A 19109-nucleotide genomic window follows, 5' to 3' on the forward strand; every position below is an offset into this window, starting at 1 on the left:
TCTATGATGAGACTCTTTTTAAGCAGTGCACCTGCCCCATCCATTCGCAAGACACTGAAGTAGTGCAGAAACTCTTTCTTGAGTTGCGTGACACTGGTGTGATAAGAGAATCTGACTTTCCATTTTTTTCCCCCATTGTGGTGGTAAGGAAACGCAAAGAGAGGAAGGTTTGTACACTTCAGCTCCCAACTACTTTAGCCACATACTCTTGTGAGCATCTCAATAAAATCTTGAAGGTAGCTGAAGTGTTTGAATCTTACTCTGTTTCAGTGTTTACCGCTTTTTCCTTCTTACGTGAGCATTTTTACTTTTACATGTTATATAATACATGTGTACGTGCGTGCAATCAGCAGTGACGAACAAGTCTTGTCCCTTTCACATCACAAACAAGATGACAATGTTGCTGGTAAATGAAGTGAACAGGCTTTGGCTCATACTTCTCATTTGCTGGCTTGTGTACAACTATTCATATCCCGCACCTAGGCATATTTGCCCCCGGACGATGGGAGGAGGGTGGGGAAGGAAGGTTAGGTGGGGGTTGGAGGGGGAGGGGGGTTGGGAGGGAGGGAGGCAAGGGGCTGGAGAGTGAGGTAGAGGTGGACTGCTTGGCGCCTGGGACTTGCTGGCCTGGGGCCCTGCCGCTCCCCCAGGTGGTCACACCCACATTTGGGAGGGGTTTGCTATCCTCGGCCCATCCTCGGGCGGGCTGGGCCGTGGTGCGGTGTCCTGGACTGCCGCCACTCCGGACAAAGGAGGGAGGATGCTGGGGGACGTCTGAGGGATGGGGGCTGACCTCCTTGATGCTGATCGAACTGGGGGCCCTGACCACGGGCTTCTGGCTGGGGGTTCCACTGTGCACTGGGGGCCTGGGCCCTCCCTGCCCTCTGACTGCACGGTGGTGGGCCCTCTGCCCGGATCTCCGGACAGTGCCCCTTGGTGCTCCAATCTGACCTCTGGACCAGGGAGGCTAGACTCCCTGTCGGCTGGTTGCAGTGGTGACGGGGTGGTCAGCGGGGCCAGTCTGGAAGCTGGCCCCCTGCAGGTCTGGCCCATTCCTCAACCCCTCTCATCGCCTCTCTGTCCCATCACATCACATCTTATGTATCACTAGGCCTTGAGGGGCTGGACCCCCCCAATTTTAATCACATTGTAGACATTTAGGGCTTGGGGGAGTGCATGAGGATGTACTGGGAAACTCTGCCGTCTGCAACCGGCGGGGCTCCCATGCCCTGGGTGCCTCCCCCAATTTTAACTACATTCTAGTCATCCACATCATCACATCTACATTCCCATGCACAACACGCACCCTGCACCATGTTGGGATGGGGGGGCAGCTGGGGCAGGGTGAGTGGGTCCAGTGCTGCCTCCTTTGCTAACTGCACCACTGCAGGCCTGGGGGCCTGGCCGGTGCTCTTTGGGGGGAGGGGGGGGGGTCCTCTTCTTAGCGTGGTGGTTGGGCTGGGGTTGGTCACGGGCCCTGCTGTTGTGCGGTGGATCGCTCGCTGGCGGTTTCACTAAGTCTGAGGTGCCCTGGACCGTATCAGCAGATAGCTCTGTCCAGGGGCGGTGGGCCTGGTCGTTGTGGTGGGCTGTGGCTGCCCCGCCTGGGTGTGGGGTGTGGGTGGGTGTCGGCCTCGCCGCTGGCGGACCTCTTGGGGGGCTCTGGTCGGGTCTTGGGCCAGAGGGGGCCTGTGCCCCTGGGCTCTGCTCATGCTGTGGGGGGGGAGGGGGGTGCCTGGCGGGACCGGGGTCATCTCTACCCCGTCTCTCTGTGGGTTGCTTCTGGGTGGGGGTTGCTGCTCCTATGCTTTCCTATGGGTCCTGGCATGGGTTGGACCTGTGGCTGTTTCCTTGGGGAGGGGTGGCCTGCGGCTCCCCGTGTCCTGGGGGTTTCTGGGTGCTCTGGTGGCCTGGTCCTGACCTACCTGCTATCCCGGACTGGGGGTGCGATGTCCTGGCCCCCCCACATCAACTACAACCAGCTACGCACAGCATCCAAGACAAACCGTAGCACACACACATACACATACACACGCGTATACACACATACACGCATGGAGCGCACAACTGACCCATAATCACACACTCAGACATTTATCTTAAAATTATATTAAACCAAATGGTAAGCCTGCACTGGAAATTCTGCAACCAATGTTTTTTCTTTCTTCTTCTTTTGTTGTTGTTACTTTTTCTTTTTTTGTTTATTTGGTTTTTGTTTTTTTATTTGTTTGTTTTTTTGTGTTTTTTATTGTTTTTGTTGTTTTCTGCTATTGTTGTTGTTGTTTTTGTCTCCCCCCTCTCCCTTGTCTTCACTATCCTGTCCCTGTTCTCTCTTTCTATCCACTCCTGAGCCTCAGTCCGGTCGCTTTATCAATGAACCAACACCAACATGTTCCTGGTGCCTTGTTGTACTGAAGCAGTACAACAAGGCACCAGGAACATGGAAGCTTCTGGCTGGGGGTTCCGCTGTGCACTGGGGGCCTGGGCCCTCCCTGCCCTCGCACTGCATGGTGGTGGGCCCTCTGCCCAGATCGTGCGTGCAATCAGCACTGACGAACAAGTCTTGTCACTTTTACATCACAAACAAGATGACAATGTTGCAGGCTTTGGCTCATACTTCTCATTTGCTGGCTTGTGTACAACTGTTTTGGTGGTGGAAGGTTCTGATTCCTGTGCAAACTGGTCATACATGCAGCACAGTGACATGTGACAGTATACACAGAAGCCTATGAAGTCGGAATGTTCTGTGGAAGCCAGCCGATAGGTCAGCAGATGATACTAAGGACAAGGAGAAAGAGATCGGGGTCTGTATTCATTAAGTAAACACCAGATTTCAAACAAAAATAAAAAAGCAGGTCATCAAATTTCTTAAATCCAAGTATTTGTCTGACTCTCTTCGCTAATTTGTTGAAATGAAATTGAAATTGAAATGAAGCTAATTGTAAGTTTGCTCGGGTGTACGTCAAACGCCTCACCTCTATTCTCTCTTCTCGCACATCCTCAGTCATATCATTGCATTCAGTGAGTTGGTGGTGTGGTTGAGGTCAGCTGTCTCCAGATGATCACTTCTTATCTAACAGCACGGTGACACACTGTCATCGCTGGCCATTTGTATCACTGCTGTATTTTTAAATATGTCTCTTTCTTTCTGCTCAGTCTTGGTTTGCCACTGTCGTGCTCGTTCCTTGTCCTCCTCGTCACCGCCTGGTCGTCACAGACCCATTGATTCCTTCATCCTCTACCATTCTCATCCATAGTCAACTTCCACTGTCATCAACACCAGTGTCTGAACTCCAAGGGGAATCTATTTTGCAGCTGCGTGGAGATGGTGTCCCTGCGGAGTCTAAGCACTAAAGACTCATTCTATAATTTTCTATGCGATAAACATTATCTTTTCTACAAATGGCCGTCTTGATTGAAAAGTATCTGCTGAAAAAGCTGCCACAGCAGGTTCGCGTGAGATGGAGAATTGCTGTTCTGTGCTCATTCATCTTTCATCAGTAGCACCCATCTGAAAAAAAAAAACGAATTAATTCCAAGACATTGAAACTGTAGGTTAGAACAAATTTTCTGTTGACAAAGATTCGCGTCTGCTTGCAAGAACATGGTGATACGCACGGAGGCCTATGAAGACAGAATGTTGGAAGTTGTTAGTTGAATGTTGATGTTGTTAGATAAGAAGTGTCAGCTGACAAAGACACCAAATTTCTTAACCCTGTAAGACCCGGGTGGATGGACAAAGCTGCTACATTAAAAGGAGTCGAATAACGCTCAAAGTATTTCTCTTCCTCCCCCAGGTAGTCAAGGTCCCTCAAGTGGGAAGGGGTTGCCAGCAGCATTAGAAATTAAAAATTGGAGCTACACAGCTCTTCTCAAATCCTTACCCTCTGTAATGCTGGCACAACAAAATCTGCAAAGGCTCCCAGTAGAGTCCGTTATAACCCAGTAACTTCCCATTTTTCTACAATGTAATGTGGTTATTTACAGACATGTTGAGTAAATGTTAGTACTTTATTAAGGGCTTAAATTACCTTATTAGTTTGTTCGAATGACATAATTGAAATATTCCTACAATCCTAGGCCACAACATTCCACTGCCCTTTGTATCTTAGGAGATCTCACACCCATCAATTACTTACATAAGCACCACAATGTCACTTATTTGACCGACAAGACTGCTCTACTGGAAATACAGACATGCAATGGCAACTTTCCCATTTTTCACTTGTTGGCTGAACGTGACTCACAGAAACTTACCATCGCTTCAAACAAACAACTGCTCAATTGAATTAAACGTCTACCTTCTTTCAACAAAAACCTCAGCATTGTAGTTATTTATTTATTTTTTAACTTTTACTTCACTTCTATACCATCCATCCATTTTCTACCACTTATCCTGTTAAGGGCTGGTGGGGTGGAGCCTATTCCAGCAGCCTTCAGGTGAGAGGCGGGGTTCACCCTGGACAGGTCACCAGTCCATCACAGGGCCAAAACATAGAGACAGACAACCATTCACACTCACAGTCACACCTACGGTCAATTTAGAGTATCAATCAGCCTCGTCCCCAAATGCATGTCGTTCTGACCAATGAAATTCCATCAGTATGATGACACGCCCCTAAGTGGTAAGACATCAAATGTATGGCTCTGTGCCAAGTTTTCCTGTATAAAGCCAAGTTGCAGCCCTGAAGTCTCAACAGGATCAGAGGAAAAAGAAGAGAGGAAGCACACATGAACAGGTAAAAATGTATTTTTGTGTTGTTTAACATTGTGAACTGTTTCAATGCGGTAGGAGAGTGTTTTCATAAAAATGCGTATCAACTTGATTGTAGTTTTGTGTTGTATAATTTTGATGCATTATCGGTTTTATTTTATTTAAACCATTCACGCACTGCAACAACAACTTTCCGTACAGTAAGACAGATGTTTTTGAACTTAATATCCGATTAAAATACTTTTTAAAATTAAAATACAATTTTACAGAACAGTTCTGACTTGTTGAGCCTTGTGAGTTTGTTTTATTTTAGTCTCAAATGTAACATAATTTCATATGTAAATCTCCACATATGGTCTGTAATGTGTTCCTCTTATTTGGTCAACAGATTTGAATTCTGAGTTACCAGAATGGCAAATCAACTCATGTTGCCTGTGCTACTTTTGGGGCTGATAGGTACGTACAGAATTCAATTCCCTTTGGTTGTGGTTTAAAACGTGTTCATGTTGGTATCTTTTAATGCCCATTGATGTTTGTGTGTTCGTAGGTGCGGTGACTCCTCAGAGTTCAGGTCGGTTGAAGCTCGAGTTTCTGGTTTTCTACTTTTATCACGGCAGCAATACAGTCACATCCAAATCATGTTGTAAAAGTGAAATTCATGTGCACCAAGCAGACAGAGAAGTACACACTCTCAAGAAAAGTAGTTAAATCATGTCATGATAGAATGGTTGATTGCTTTGTACAGTTTAATTGACTGCATAACCTGCATGACTGTTTTGATGTCATCATACATGTTGTGATCTCACTTGGTAGCTCAGGAGGTGTTCATCATCGCTCCACTTTCACCTCCCTGAGTATAACTGAGCTCCTCAGCCCATCCACAGTTCGCTGTCTTTTAAGCTTTTTAACAGCTGGTATGTCAACGTCATTTCAATACAGCCAGGATCTCACTGAGGAGTGAATAGGATTAATTTAATTAAAACCCCTCATTCAACCGTAAACAAACAGCTCATTAATGATGAACGGGTGACACCCCACATAGCTAGCATGTTTGCTTGGATCGCTTGTGCCAGCTTGGATCAGACACAGATGAGCCCGTCATCATCACGGTCCAAAAAAAATAAGACGATAAATTATTCAACGAATTACATCTATTTGTGTGTTTTTTTGTTTTTTGTTTTCTGTTTTTTTGCGTCCTCTTTCACACACATTTATCCGCGTATGTAACTGCAGACCTGATGTGTCAAGAAACGGCCCCAGAGGCTCCTGTTTACATCTTCACTGTGTGCATAACCTTTAGAGCTCAGGGTTCTTCCTCAGCCTGCATCTCTGTACTAAATCTACAGGTCTTTTTGCATGAGGCCCCTGGCCAGTCGACACTGAGCCACATTTGCAAAGAGCGATAGTAACGATGTCCCATGCAGCACACTGTCAAGCAGAAGGGAACATGGAAAGCACTGATGTCACAGTTAGCAGTTTCAGTTCGTAAAAACCAATACAAGTAAAAACTCCCTTTTCCCATTGACGTGAGTCACTTTGTTGGGGCTGGGCATTTATCCAACATTTTTGCTGCCATTACCTTCTTTCTTCTCTTCTGTAAGTTTATGAGGAAAAGTCTTTTGGGTTTGCAATGCATCTCAGATGGATGGGGAGGGGCATAAAATCCAGGAAAGTATTTTCATTTGTTGCAAAATTGCAGCATGCTTAGAAAAAACCCCCGAGATTTTAGGATTAGAAACTTGCTTTTTGGACATATATTTGAGGTTCATCAAGAGATCAGTGAACAACTGACCAGGATTAAAAGTGAGATACTTGAAAGGATCTTTGTCAAATGAGACAGTTTGGTTCTTGGTCAGTGCGACACCCTCCATCTGGGTGAGTGAAAATCAGCCTTTTGTGGTCTTGCTAAGATAGATGACCTCCGTGATGGAGGTAGGAACAATACTTACTAATGCTTAAGCAACATTAATGTGTATATTAATGGTTAGCTGTAGGACAATAACCCCAGTACTGTAATTCCGTCTTATGTGACCATAACTGGGGTTCTGAGGAAAGTTACACTCAGACAGACATACTCAATTCCCACAACAAAAGCTCAGTTTTCTCTAACGATAAATTCAGCTTCAGTCCTCATTTGTTGATGTTTTCAGCCTTTTAAAACATTTTTAAGGCAAGTCAAGTCAATTTTATTTGTTTAGTGCCAAATCACAACAAAAGTTATGTGATGACACTTTACAGGTAGAGCAGGTCTAGTGCCACACTTCTTCAGTGAATCTACAGCCAACAATTCTCCCTCAGCAAGCACAGGACAGCAGCAACGAAAACCTTCCTTTCAACAGGGAGGAACGTCCAGCAGTTCCAGGCTCAAAGGGGACGGACGTCTGCTTTGACCTGTTGGGGGGAAGGAGAGCAGGAGAGCGGGGCAGAGACAAAGACAGATAATGGAGGAAGACAGATATACGGAAGGAAAGAGTGGGACAGAGATAAAGAAAGAGAGAAGGGAAGAGACTGATGGACAGATGGGGACATGAGCAGATGGTGCTATGGGGGGCAGCTTGAGCCTCTTTAGGTCTGTAGCCTCCTCCAGCAGCACCCTTGATCTGGGATGCGGGGAGCCCGAAGGCTCCGCAGAAGAAGACGAGTTTGTAACTCATATGAGTATGATTTATATATGACACATATAGGAGTCTGCTCTTAAAGGTTGAGAGGGTGTCGACATCCTGGACTGACACTGGGAGGCGGTTCCACAGGAGGGGAACCTGATAGCTGAAGGCTCTGACTCCCATTCTACTTTTAGAGACTTTAGGAACCACAACCCTGTATCCTGGGAGCGAAGGGTTCTAGCTGGATAATAGGGGACAATGAGCTCTGTCAGGTATGAAGAAGCCTGACTGTTGAGAACTTTATGTCAGAGGGAGAATTTTGAATTCTATTCTGAATTTGACAGGGAGCCAATATAGAGAAGCCAGTACAGGAGAGACATGGTCTCTTCTACCAGTTTTAGTCAACACCCGGGCAGCAGCATTCTGGACCAGCTGGAGAGTCTTTAGGGACCTACTGGTGCAGCCTGACAGAAGGGAATTGCAATAATCCAGCCTGGAAGTGACAAAAACAGTTTAGTCTGGTTTAGTTTACTGTATCCACAAAAAGTTTTGACTGTAAAGTTATGGACATGTGAGAGAAACAGACATGTAGGCCATCAACAGTGCAGATGATATGATATGTAACTGCCCTGTGCATTGGATTCATTAAAGAAAGCTACAAAAATAACATGTCATCACATGTCACTTCTGTATGTTCGCAACCTCTTGTCTCCAACCATGGAATGGCTCAGTCCTCAGGATTCTGTTCCAAATGAAAATGGACGGCCCTACCTCTTACCTTTGCTTTGCTTTGTTTGTTTTGTTTAACTTTTGAATCTTTTGTTACTTTAGGACCCCTCTACCCAATTAATGGAACAACAGTATCCATCTCTAATGGATACTGGTGGGATCATTTCTCCCTGGAACAGCCTTTTGTTTATTTTGGACGGTCGTATAATCAGATATATGTGAGTACATTTCTATTGTATCAACTCAGCAAAATACATAGTGTGGTATATTTTATGACCAAAAAGATGCAAAACAATAACATTAAATTATTTTGTGATACGGAATTGTTTTTTATTGTCTTTTTTTCTAGATGAAGAGTGATGGATATCTGATACTTGATTCACCATGGTACTGGTCCTCAGTTCAAATGTTCCCAGCACGTGGATCCAGAGACATCATTGCTCCATTCTGGACAGATTTTGACGACAGTGTCAATGGTGTGGTTTACTACAACCAATACACCAGTGGCAGCGTTCTCCAACAAGCTACAAGGGACATTCAAGAGTACTTCCCAGAGTTGAACTTTACTGCCAGCTGGGTCTTTGTTGTAACATGGAATGTGGTGCCAGACGAAGAAACCACTGAAACAGTGAGTCAGCTCAACATTTATGTTTGCTTTCATAGAGTGTTTATTTTACATGACCACAGAAACATTTATTCACATTTAATTCTTGAATATTTGTTTCAGGAAACAACTGTGCAGGCAGTCTTGATCTCTGGTGGCCAGGACTCGTTTGTACTGATGAACTATGGGACAATAGCTTCAAGAAATCAAACAGTTCAGGTGAGAGTCATTAAAACTGTATGCCATGTACAGCAAAATATGTTTGGTAGTAAGTTGGCCTTGCCTTACCATGCCTTGTTTAAATCTGAATGCAGTGACATGTTCAGTAATAGAGTAATCATAATACTGAGTATAATTATATCTCTCTGACATGACTTTCCAGGCTGGTTATGACACAATTGGTTCCAGCCACTACTTCTCAATCCCTGGATCATTCTCTGACTCTGCAACAGGAAGTAACTCTACTTTCCGCTTGAGCAGCAATGTGAATGTACCTGGACGCTGGGCCTTCCAGGTCAATGATGGACCACTTGGCTCCACTTACAATGGTGTGTGAAGACAACAGGATGTGCTGCAATCATGAGACACTATTCTAGAGTAACTTCACTCTTTACATACAGTGTCTGTGCCAGTTGTTGACATAATAAATGCTTTCCTGTATGTTTAACACCTATTTTCCTGTCGCCCAAAAAATTGGAAAGGGATCTGTCAAATATATGATTCTGTTCATTCTGTTTGAAACTTTTTGTCTTTTTCCTTTTTCAGAGCCCCTCTACCCAGTTACTGAACCAGTAAGCTACCATCCCCTAAGTAGAAGTTATCATGAAGTCATCCTGGAACAGCCTTTTGTTTATTTTGGACGGTCATATAATCCAATATATGTATGTGAATTCATCTTGTAACATTTTGGAAAAATACATTTAATATTCTGCTTTGTGATGGAGAGTTCTAATATAGATATTTAATCAAAAACAAAAAACATGTAGATCTTTTCTTTCTTTTCTATTATATATTGAACACTGAACTTTTTTGGGGGGGGGGGGTCTTTAGATGAGCAGGAATGGAAATCTGATTTTCACATCTCCATCGTACTGGTCCTCACATCAGAAGACCACGGAACGTAGTTCCAGAGACATCATAGCTCCATTTGGGACAAATTTCAATTCCAACACAAATGGTGTCATGTTCTACAACCAATACACCAGTGGCAGCGTTCTCCAACAAGCTACAAAGGACATTCAAGAGTACTTCCCAGAGTTGACCTTTACTGCCAGCTGGGTCTTTATTGCAACATGGTATGTGGCACCAGACGATGAAACCACCGGAACAGTAAGTCAGCTTGTTTAAAATTGTGAAAAACATAAAACATGTATATTTTCTTTCATACAGTGTTAATCTTTTTACAACAGAAACATTATTATATTCACTGTTAATTCATGAATATTTGTTTCAGGAAACAACTGTGCAGGCAGTGTTGATCTCTGGTGGCCAGGACTCGTTTGTACTGATGAACTATGGGAAAATAGCTTCAAGAAATCAAACAGTTCAGGTGAGAGCCATTAAAACTGTATGCCATGTACAGCAAAATATGTTTGGTAGTAAGTTGCCATGCCTTCTTTCAATCTGAATGCAGTGATTTCTTAAGTTAAACATTAACCATCATAAGTGGTCTAACTGTACCAATGTGGTATGACTTTCCAGGCTGGTTATGACACAATTGGTTCCAGCGACTACTTCTCAATCCCTGGATCATTCTCTGACTCTGCAACAGGAAGTAACTCTACTTTCCGCTTGAGCAGCAATGTGAATGTACCTGGACGCTGGGCCTTCCAGGTCAATGATGGATCACGAGGTTCAATTTATGATGGTATGTTCAGACCACATCATGCACTGTGATTTCTATCGACACTTTATACTCTAGTCCTTTGATATACAGTATCTGCTGGTTGTTAACAAAATGAAGAATATTATTTGCAGATACCAGCTCATGTCAACCCAATAGTAGAGTCATTGTTTAAATGATTTTGAATTTGGAATGTTGACCCCTTAATCTGTCACTTGCACACACACATTTGTAACAAGAATGTGAAAACAAAAAATGTCACTGAAGATCAAATGAAAAATAACTCCTCTATAAAAACTGTTGGAAAATTTATTAATGCTCACACAATCCCACTATTTGAAATGACAGTGTCACACAGTCTGCCTGGACAGCCTCTTCCCCATGTTACTTTTCTGCAGATGACAAAAGCCCCATTTCTATGTAATTAACCTATGAGTCATCAATTTTGTGTGCTATCTTAGTGCACAAAACACTAAAACATCAAGCCAGTAGGACCTATGGTGTTGATAAGAGTCTGTTGCCCAAGCTCATTCAGCTGCACCCTGAACATTAGCATTTGTACATGATAGCATTAGCATGGAAATGTTTTTGTGTTGTTTTTTTCATTTGGACACCTGGGTCATGACCAGTAGCATGCTAATGCTACCTTGGGGTTTTCAATATTTGACCCCTTAAGTATGACCTAACACCCAGATCACTAGCATTAGCTTTTTTTCTCATGTACCGGTGCTCCTCCTGATATATGCAAATGACTTTGCTGCAAATTTAGTGAAATGTATTCTTCCCTTTTGAGTGACACTTTTTATTCTTTTAAATACAATTAGCTGTTTGTGTCTCCTTTGCAATTTCTGTAGTTCACTGTATGCAATCACCAGTGTCTCATGACTCAGACGGCTTAGTTCAACCAAAAATGTATGAGGCTACAAAGACTGCAAGTGTTCAAGGTTTTGGTTTTCAAGTCTGTAATTGTGCTTCAAAAACTGGATGCATGCACTGAGACGCAGGTCCATTCAACATTTCCACAGGAGATTCTTGTTTCTAGTTTGCATGCTCTTACTTTATCTTTACAATTGCTGTCCATTCAGAGGGTGACCAGACAAGCCTGTGTGTTTGGATTGTGTGAATTAAATGACTGTGGCTCTGAAGGTGAAAGCACAATGATATCAAAGGAAACGCAACATTTCAAAGAACTCGACACCAAAGAACACACAACATGGGACAAAACATGACATTTCACAAAAAACATTTCACAGAAGGCAAGGCAATTTTATTTGTAGAGTCCGTTTTCACAAGCAGTTTGTCTCCAGGGCTTCACATGGCATCATAACAACATCCTCTGCCCTTAGACCCTCACATGGACTGAGGAAAAACTCCATAGAAAACCCTTTTAACAGGGAAAAATCTGAGAAACCTCAGGGTGAGCAACAGAGGAGGGATCCCTCACCCAGGACGGACAGACGTGCAGTAGATGTTGTTACAGACAAGAAAACAGGTTGTAAGACAGAATGTGGAATACATGGAAACATTAACAACAGCAGAAGAAGGAAGTTTCTGGTAGGCAAGGGAGGCAGGGAGAGTGAGCCAGCTTAATGGGAGGACTGGCTGGCAGACTGGTTCATGAAAGGGGAGCGCAGGCCGCTTTAAACAGCAGCGGAAAGGGGGGGGCGATAGAGGCTGCGGTTGGTGCAGAGAGATGGAGCTCCAGTGGATCTATGGAAACACAGAGAGACTGCAAGACACCAAGGCCAAACTACAAAGTGGTACAGGTAATGATAATGACAGTTCAAAAATGTGCGGAGAGGAGAGGAGAGGAGAGAAGAGGGCTCCATGTAACCTGACGTGTCCCCCAGCAGTCTCAGCCTAGAGCAGCATACTGTAGCTATAAATTGGTTCAGAGCTACCTGAACCAGCCCAAACTAAAAGCTCTGTCATAAAGGAAAGTCTTAAGCCTGGACTGAAATGTAGTCAGAGTGTCTGCCTCTCTGACCCATTGACAGAGATGGTTCAACAGTCAAGGAGCCCGGTACCTGAAGGCTGTACTTCCCAGTCTGTTTTTAGAGATACTGGGAGTCACTAACAGACCTGCATTCTGGGAGTGGAGTGCTCTGGTGGGACAGTAAGGAATGATGAGTTCTGTCAGGTAGGACGGAGCTTTATCATAAAGAGCCTTACAAGTCAGCAGAAAGATTTTGAAGTTCCTACAGGAAGCCAGTAGCCCCTGAGGTGTTTAGGATCAAACACGATGACCTCAGTTTTATCAGTATTCAGTAGCACGAAAACAGTTCACAAAAAAACTTTTCACAAAACAGAATGAGATTTCAGATCAAAGACAGGTTTGGACAAAACTTGTTGTAAATGGACAGAGATCCTGGCAACCCTCTGATAAAATGGCCCTCATGAGGTTACCAGTTGAAAAGTAGCCTCTTCGTCTCCATCCATCCATCCATTGTCTTCCACTTATTCCTGTTAAGGGTCGCGGGGGCTGGAACCTATCCCAGTGTCTACGGGCGAGAGGCAGGGTTCACCCTGGACAGGTCACCAGTCCATCTCAGGGCCAACACATAGAGACAGACAACCATTCACACTCACAGTCACACCTACGGTCAATTTAGAGTATCAATCAGCCTCGTCCCCTCTTGATGTCTTTGGACTGTGGGAGGAAGCTGGAGTACCAGAGAGAACTCACACAGGAACAGGGAGAACATGCAGACTCCACACAGAAAGATCCTGTGCCCTTTACTCGAACCCAGAACCTTCTTGCTGTGAGGCGGCAGTGCTGACCACTGCACCACGGTGCTACCCTTGTTTTGTGACATGTCATGTTTTTTTCAGTGTTGTACATTTGACCTTCCTGGCAACCATACAAAATGAATTTTTATTAATCCAATTTAAGAACAGTAATTAGTTTCAGTATTAAACTTTCAACTTATTCAATTCTCTTTTTGTTTTGTTTTCTTTTTTTCAGAACCTCTGTACCAAATTGTTGGAACACCAAGCTACAATGAACTCGTGAATGGATATTACACTTATTTGCTTTTGGAACAGCCTTTTGTTTATTTTGGACGGTCATATAACAGGATAAATGTATGTACATTTGTTTTGTTTTGTTTTATTTTGGTAAAACTGCAGTGTGTTTTGTGAAGAACAGTTTTGAGCACAGTGATGTACACATGCCAAAACAAATGAAATGAGTAGATATTTTATGTTTCAAATTACTGTGAATTTTTTTTTTCTCCAGGTGTACGATGGATATCTGAGCTTTGTTCCACGATGGTACGGGTACACACCAAAGATGTTCCCAGCACGTGGGCCCAGTGATATCCTAACTCCATTCTGGACCTATTTTGACAACAATGTCATTGGTATAGTTATCCACAACCTATACACCAGTGGCAGCGTTCTCCAACAAGCTACAAGGGACATTCAAGAGTACTTCCCAGAGTTGACCTTTACTGCCAGCTGGGTCTTTGTTGCAACATGGTATGTGGCACCAGACGATGAAACCACAGAAACAGTGAGTCAGCTTATTTAAAACAAGGAAATACATAGTTTTCATACGGTGCTTTTTATTTTATAATTCTGGAAACATTACTAAATTCACTCTAAAAGCACAAATATTTCTTTCAGTTCACAACTGTGCAAGCAGTTTTGATCTCCGGTGGTCAGTACTCATTTGTAATGATGAACTATGGGTCAGTAGCCTCAACAACTGAAAATGTTCAGGTAAGAGCCATTAAAAGTGTATCCTAATCACAACAAATTCAAATTTTGTTGGAAGTTGTTAGGACTTGTTTGAATCTGAATGCACTTACATACAAACAAGTCCCAAGCAGCTGTAAGGGGGCCCTCGCACTCAAACCTTTTGGCATGTGTTGCAGCTCAGTAGATCACGTTAGTCTGCTTGTCACCTTAGCAGATTAAGATGTTATTAAAGTTACTTCCTGTTTTCACCAGGCGGCGCTAGAGCAGACATGGTTACTAAATAGTATGTCGATACCGACCTATGAACGTCTTCAGGCTGGGATGTTTATCCAAGGGGAAATTTGAAACAGATCAAACCATGTGGGAAAGAGTTGTCACAGTTTTGTGTGATAATGCTTGATGTTATATCACCAGGAGGTCTCATATTCAAATCAGATCAATCCCTCAAAGGACTGAGCTAAAGTATGACCTGCTAAAATGTCTGAAAATGACAAAAAAAAAAAAATTCCAGACAGAATTCAAAACTGCAGACTTCCAGATGTGGTTGAGGTCATGGTGTCAGGGACATTTTTATCGCTCTTATTGTACACAAGCCTGTCAGTTTTTGTGTATGTAGATGAAACAAACTTTTGCAAGCGTCTAGCGGGTTCACTTAAGGCAATTTGCTCTTCAATGTATGAGATTTATGAAATATGTGTTACACAATCAGGTATGATGTGTGTGAGGGGTTTCATGAAAGTGTAAGCATGTTGAGTCAAGTTATCAAAGTTTCATGGGTGGATTGGCGAAACATCAGAAATTAACATAGCTGAGGTCTGCTGTATACGGTGACCAAATTGAAAGAGATTTGGATGATTCACTGCTCACTCAGAGCTGGTCTGAATTTAAATTTTTTTTTTAACACCTGGATGCCATGCCTTAAACATCTCCCAACAATTATATGTTTACTGTACGTGACAACCTCGACACACATAATGGGTCAAATTGGAATGGCAGACTTCCTGTTGAGTTGACATCCAAGTCTAAGTGTGCCTTGTTGTAGGTTTCATCAGGTTATACAAACCTATTCCTTTTCATGCATGTAAGTTTCCCTGGAATTGTTCATTTTCAGCAGGCCTGATTTTTGTGCAAAATTGTGAATTTTTGAGCATTTGAAAGCCCTCAAAATGTGATTCATTCTGGAGGACAGGAATATTAATTCCTTACAATTCAAGAGGGCTCTTGCATTGTTGAGAACTTGGCTCTAATGATAATAACAGGCCTAAATGTATCTGTCTGACATGACTTTCCAGGCTGGATATGACACAATTGGTTCCAGCCACTACTTCTCAATCCCTGGATCATTCTCTGACACTGTAACAGGAAGTAACTCTACTTTTCGCTTGGGCAGTAATGTGAATGTACCTGGACGCTGGGCCTTCCGGGTTGACGATGGACCACTAGGATCTACTTACAGAAGTATGTTAATACACTGGACACACTGTGATCATTTTAGAAAAGGGAACACAGAAATTTAAAAAAAAAAAAAAATTATTTGTGTGTGTGTGCGTGTGTCTAAAAACACGTCACTGGCAGAGGTGATAACAATTTCAAGCAATTTGTTATCGTTATTTTATGAGATTACATATTTTACTTTCATGGTTCTTTGCATTTGTTTCTGTTTTTTTTGTTTTTTTCTTTTTTAGGTTTTAAGTTCATTGTTTCACATTTGGACTGGAAAGCTCCTGTGTGTTTTTTTTAATTCTTGTTTTTTGTTTTATTTATTCCTCCAGCACATTTCCTCACTTATTGTTGTTACTGTCAAATCATTTTTTTTCCACTTTGCAGTGACATAAGTATTTTGTTTGAACTTAACTGAACTAAATTAATCCAATAATCCTTTTTGAGCAGCCTTCAAACCTTCCTTTTTGATCAGGCTTATACTGTATTTCGGGCTGCTTAGGCTGGCCCTTAGATATGATGCTACAATTCTACAATTTCATTTAGCAGACGCTTTTGTCCAAAGCGACGTACAACACAAGCAAGAATTTAGACTTAATTAAGGAGAAGTCCATAGGAAGCGCAAAAGTGCTTCAGTTGTGATTTGGTCACAGGTACTGCCATCTAGTGGCAGAAGAAGTGTTGCCCCCCCACCTTTTTTATTTTTTTATTTTTATATAACAGACATACAACATCAGACAACACAGTTGGTGCTACATAATCACTAAGTGCTGGGTCTTGGACCCTCTGACTTATTCTACCCCAAAGAGGAGGAGAGTCAGGTTCAGTGCCTCGGTGCTCTCTGAACAATTGAGTCTTCAATTGTCTCTTAAAAGTAGAAAAGGACTCAGCAGAACGCACAGAGTTCGGTAGTTCGTTCCACCATTTGGGAACAACAGAAGAGAAGAGTCTGGCTAGGGATTTGGAGCAGCGCTGGGCTGGAAGCACCAGGCGTCTTTCGCATGCAGAGCGTAGTGGGCGAGAAGGAGAGTAGACCTGGATCAGGGATTCCAGGTAGGCTGGAGCCGTTCTTGTGATTGTTTTGTAAGCCAAGAGAAGTGCCTTGAATTTGAGCCTGGCTGCCACTGGAAGCCAGTGAAGAGAAACCAGCAGCGGGGTGACGTGCCCTTTGGGGCTGGTTGAAGACCAGACGTGCTGCTGCATTCTGGATCATCTGCAGAGGCTTGAATGAGCATGCAGGGAGGCCTGCCAGAAGAGAGTTGCAGTGCTATAGGCTTAGGTTGCGTCCGAATTGCCAAGTGGCAACCTACGTCCTACTGCTATGACCTACAGCTGCAGCCTACTCCTCCAACCTAGACACGCACCATTCGGACACCCTAGAAGATTGGTGGTGAAGCACGACCTCTGTTGGCAGAGCACAGATACCGCAATTAGATAGACAGCAACAACGAAAGCCCCACCTGCTGGCCTGGCTGTCGTACTGCACTCCACTCTGAGCGCACCCTTCATTCATTCTCTATTATTAAGCACATTAACAGGTGTGTTCACACCGCGTCGCGTTTTGTGTGAACAAATCAACAATAACTACACATGTTAGTGTTGCATAAGAATGGGAGACTGTTGGTGGCGCAAACTTGGCTTGCGGGTCCACGAGTTTTTAGAAAGAGAGAAGAAGAAGAAGTCAGTGGTGCATTGTGGGCCATAGGTAGCTCCATAGGATGCACCTGAACTGACCTAGAATGTGGGCGTGTTTAGGCTGGAATTTAGGTTATGAAGTAGGTCACAACTCGCGCCAGTTGTGGTTTCGGACTTTCACGATCCCTGTCTCGTGCTTCCCGTTTTATTTTGTAGTCATGTCCTGTCTCATGACCTCCCTCCTGTGATTACCTCATGTGTCTCACCTGGTTGATTGCCACACCTGCGCCTTGTTCCCTCCTTGTATTTAACCTCGGTGTTTTCCCGTGTTCGGTGTTGGGTCATTGTTGTTGGTTGTTTGTTACTGTTAGGTTCGATGTCTTGTGCTTGTCCCGTTCACGGTCCAGTCTCAAGTCTTCAGCCTCGCGTCACGTCTTCAGCCTCGCGTCAAGTCCCCAGCTCTCACGCCACGTCAAGTCCCCAGTCCCCCAGCTTTCGATAAGCCTGTTTTGTGCACCTCAACACTGTCCGCATTTGGGTCTCCATCATCATCCACCACGAACCTTGACACGGACAGCCTACAACCGACTCTGCAACCTACGATCCGACCTACTTGGCAATTCGGGTGAAACGTTTGACTGCTGGGGATCTCCCATGGTGCACTTGGCTTCTCTCTCCTCCTCTCTTTCCTCTCTGTTCTCCTATATGTGTCATATATAAATCATATGTGTTACTAACTCATCATCTTCTCCGGAGCCTTTTGGGCTCCCCTCATCCCAGATCCGGGATGCTGCTGGAGGAGGCTACACACCTGAAGAGGCTCAAGCTGCCACCCATAGCTCCACCTGCTCACGTCCCCATCTGTCCATCAGTCTCTTCCCTTTCTCTCTCTCTTTATCTCTGTCCCTCTCTTTCCTTCCGTATATCTGTCTTCCTCCATTATCTGTCTTTGTCTCTGCCTTGCTCTCCTGTTCTTTTCCCCCCAACCGGTCAAAGCAGACATCTGTCCCCATTGAGCCTGGAACTGCCAGACGTTCCTGTCTGTTAAAGGGAAGGTTTCCGTCGCTGCTGTCCTGTGCTTGCTGAGGGAGAATTGTTGGCTGTAGATTCATTGAAGGAGTGTGGTACTGGACCTGCTCTACTTGTCAAGTGTCATCACATAACTTTTGTTATGATTTGGCACTAACCAAATAAAATTGACTTGACTTTTCAGGATACAAATGAAGGTCAGGATTGAAGTCCCATTCTGCTTATTTGTTCTCTTTATTCACCTTTTTTCTGCCCTTTTCAGAACCCTTCTATCCAGTGATTGGTGAACCCACTTATCGTCCACTCAATGGATATTCATCTCCAATTGCCTTGAAACAGCCTTTTGGGTTTTTTGGACGATCGTATCACCAAATATACGTATGTTAATTTGTTTTGTACTATTTTTACAAATCCATGTTATGGTATGATTTCGATCAAGAGGAATTTAATTTTACATGTTGTAGGACACAGTGATTTTGTAATGTAAAATATTAAGAACTTTTTTTTTTTTTCCAGGTGAACCACAATGGACATCTTACGTTTATGCCATCATTGCATATGACCACACCTCGTATGTTCCCAGCACATGGATACAAAGACATCATTGCTCCATTCTGGACAGATTTAGATGACGCGAGAGGTGTGGTTTTCTTCAACCAATACACCAGTGGCAGTGTTCTCCAACAAGCTACAAAGGACATTCAAGAGTACTTCCAAGAGTTGAAATTTACTGCCAGCTGGGTTTTTGTTGCAACATGGTATGTGGCATACTACCCTACCAATGAAACAGTAAGTAATCTTGTTATAAAC

General features: G+C 43.6%; 1 protein-coding gene across 1 annotated transcript in view; it reads left to right on the forward strand.

Annotated features, from left to right (window-relative positions):
* The first annotated feature begins 4705 nt into the window (after nt 1–4705).
* The window catches only part of LOC147239417 (alpha-tectorin-like), a 28881-nt gene continuing 14477 nt past the window's right edge, over nt 4706–19109 (forward strand). Inside the window, exons 1-17 of the mRNA XM_086195502.1 lie at nt 4706–4739; nt 5103–5170; nt 5262–5285; nt 8149–8264; nt 8396–8674; nt 8774–8869; nt 9033–9198; nt 9416–9531; nt 9701–9979; nt 10104–10199; nt 10352–10517; nt 13459–13577; nt 13732–14007; nt 14121–14216; nt 15488–15653; nt 18562–18677; nt 18816–19088. Of these exons, the coding sequence (XP_086051628.1) occupies nt 5125–5170; nt 5262–5285; nt 8149–8264; nt 8396–8674; nt 8774–8869; nt 9033–9198; nt 9416–9531; nt 9701–9979; nt 10104–10199; nt 10352–10517; nt 13459–13577; nt 13732–14007; nt 14121–14216; nt 15488–15653; nt 18562–18677; nt 18816–19088 (2430 nt within the window). The 5' untranslated portion in view covers nt 4706–4739; nt 5103–5124. The remainder of the gene's footprint in view (nt 4740–5102; nt 5171–5261; nt 5286–8148; nt 8265–8395; nt 8675–8773; nt 8870–9032; nt 9199–9415; nt 9532–9700; nt 9980–10103; nt 10200–10351; nt 10518–13458; nt 13578–13731; nt 14008–14120; nt 14217–15487; nt 15654–18561; nt 18678–18815; nt 19089–19109) is intronic.

The sequence above is a fragment of the Aulostomus chinensis genome, chromosome 23 (genome assembly GCF_037954235.1).
Source record: "Aulostomus chinensis isolate RoL2024-O1b breed Wild chromosome 23, RoL_Achi_v1.0, whole genome shotgun sequence".
In the NCBI taxonomy this organism is placed as follows: Eukaryota; Metazoa; Chordata; class Actinopteri; order Syngnathiformes; family Aulostomidae; genus Aulostomus; species Aulostomus chinensis.